This window comes from Otolemur garnettii, unplaced genomic scaffold, assembly GCF_000181295.1.
Source record: "Otolemur garnettii isolate 467f Iridium unplaced genomic scaffold, OtoGar3 scaffold00073, whole genome shotgun sequence".
NCBI lineage: Eukaryota > Metazoa > Chordata > Mammalia > Primates > Galagidae > Otolemur > Otolemur garnettii.
Window position 1 is genome coordinate 7025048 of NW_003852468.1, and position 2621 is coordinate 7027668.

The 2621-nt window shown below is 40.5% G+C and overlaps 1 protein-coding gene across 2 annotated transcripts in view; it reads left to right on the forward strand.

Annotated features, from left to right (window-relative positions):
* Positions 1-2621, forward strand: part of TRIM33 (tripartite motif containing 33) — an 82043-nt gene that overhangs the window by 40518 nt on the left and 38904 nt on the right. For both annotated transcript variants that reach the window (XM_023515486.1, XM_023515487.1), the window contains 2 exons: positions 1325-1599; positions 1998-2162. In XM_023515486.1, coding sequence (XP_023371254.1) covers positions 1325-1599; positions 1998-2162 — 440 coding nt within the window. The remainder of the gene's footprint in view (positions 1-1324; positions 1600-1997; positions 2163-2621) is intronic.

The following is a 2621-nucleotide window of genomic DNA, read 5'->3' on the forward strand; positions in this document are numbered from 1 at the left end:
AAAAAAAAAAAAAAGAAAGAAAGTAATCTGGTCATGCATGATGGCTCATGCCTATAATCCTAGCACTCTAGGAGGCCAAGGCGGTGGATTGTTTCAGCTCAGGAGTTTGAGACCAGACTGAGCAAGTGCAAGACTCCATTTCTAATAAAAATTAGAAAAAAATAGCTGGGCATCATAGAAAGTGCCTGTAGTCCCTGTTACTTGGGAGGCAGAGGCAAGAGGATCTTTTGAACATAAGAGTTTGAGGTTGCTGTGAGCTAGGATGACTCCACAGCACTCTACCTAGGGCAATAGAGTGAGACTCTGTCTCAGAAAAAAAAAATCTTCATATAATATGACAATTATATTCTGGCTACCTCCTTAGATCTGGTGTCAGGAAGCTATTCTGTGTTTGATGGTAGTTAACAATGGTTTGTACATACAAAGAAAAACCAAAGATTGTGAGGCAGATCTTTCTGTGGTATGCCAAGCTTAAAATATTTAGCCTGGCCCATTACAGGAAATGCCTGCCAACCTTCTTAAATCACATTGTTCTAAAATTTGCCCTCTATTCCTAGAAAGCAATGACTTCATGAAAAGCAAGGAAAATTTTCACTTCTATGAACATAAGTGGTCTAAAACATTCCATATTGCCACAGAAGACAGTTTTGTTGCACTGTGGTACTTTGCACTGCACATTTTGACAATTCTCTTTTCTTTTCTTTGTTTCACTGTGTCACCCTCAGTAGAGTGCTGTGGTGTCACAGCTCATAGCAACCCCCAGCTCTTAGGCTCAAGCAATTCTCTTGTTTTAGCCTCCTAAGTAGCTGGGACTACAGGCGCCCACCACAATACCTGACTATTGTCGTTGTTGTTGCCTTTGTTTAGCTGGCTCACGCTGGGTTCAAACCCTCCACCCTTGGTGTATGTGGCTGGCCCTGTATCCACTGTGCTGCAGGTGCTGAGCCAACATTTTGACAATTCAAAGGCAGATGGAATCAGTACTAGCAGTATCCAGTCTCCTTGAGTCTTGTCATGGGAGAATTGGTTTAGACTGACTTTGTGGGCCTCCTCTAATAACACATCTCTTTCGTCTCTAATTTTCTGTACACCTGTGTAAATAAAGAGTAATGGCAGATTCATTCTAGATAATTAAACGTGATTCATTCAGCTTTAGATTTCTGATCATCATCATCTTTAAGCCTGGCTCCAATTCTTGCTGAGCTATAGGAAGCTTTGAGTCTCTGATGGTTGTCAGAAAAAGTAGGAAAAGTTAGTGGTTACTCTGCAAAGTAGATGATTAGTTAATTCTATGAAAATTCTTCTTCTTTTTTACATCCTTCAGGTAATCTAGTAATCGAGAGTAAACCAGCTCCTGGTTATACTCCGAATGTTGTAGTTGGGCAAGTTCCTCCAGGGACAAACCACATTAGTAAAACCCCTGGACAGATTAACTTAGCACAGCTTCGGCTCCAGCACATGCAACAACAAGTGTATGCACAGAAACATCAGCAGTTACAACAGATGAGGATGCAGCAGCCACCAGCACCTGTACCAACCACCACCACCACCACCCAGCAGCATTCTAGACAGGCAGCCCCTCAGATGTTACAACAACAGGTGAGTACTATGTTACTACATTACTGGTACAAATTTCGAAGCCTTCAAGATTACACTTTTCCATATACAGAAGAGTTACATGTTTCAAAGTTACTAGTAGGATTTTGAGCAGAGCTGAGAGATCAAAGTTTAAATATTTGCTCTCGTGTGAAGAAGGTAGGAAGCAAATAACTTATTTTGGTAAGAAAATTTAACACTAATACTCTGGGAGAACAGAAGTTCTCATCTTTCCACACTGAATTGGGAATTGGGATTGGGATTAGACCTGAGAAGAATGATTTATGGCTTTTCATTATACTTTTTATCTTGACTGAACTGTTTTTATCATAACATTTTATAATTGAAAGATAAATTTATTGGTAAATTGTTACATAAATATCAATGTCTACTTGTTGTAGCCTCCACGATTGATCAGTGTGCAAACAATGCAAAGAGGCAACATGAACTGTGGCCCTTTTCAAGCCCATCAGATGAGACTGGCTCAGAATGCTGCCAGAATACCAGGGATTCCCAGGCACGGCGGCCATCAGTATTCCATGATGCAGCCACACCTCCAAAGACAAGTATGCCTAGAGTTACATTTGTAAGAATCTCATAATTTTAAAACCAAAAGACATCATTTTCTCAGTCAGTTGTGGGAGATGGGTCATTGATGTGTTTGAGAATTTGATTAATGCTGTATATCCTCTTGTCCCAGAAAAATACACATACACATAAAATTTTGTATTTCATTTTAAGACCTTCTTCAGTCCCTCTTAAGCCCTATATGTTGTGGGTTAATAAGCCATGATATAGTCTGACCTATTCAATTTATAGATGTGAAAAACAAATCTAATGAGCTTGTGATTTACGCACAACCACATGAGGTAATGATAAAATCAAAATTAGAATTCTAGTTGCGGCTCGGTGCCTGTGGCTCAAGTGGCTAAGGCACCAGCCACGTACACCCAAGGTGGCAGGTTCAAATCCAGCCTGGGCCTGCCAAACAACAATGACGGCAGCAACCAAAAAATAGCCGGGTG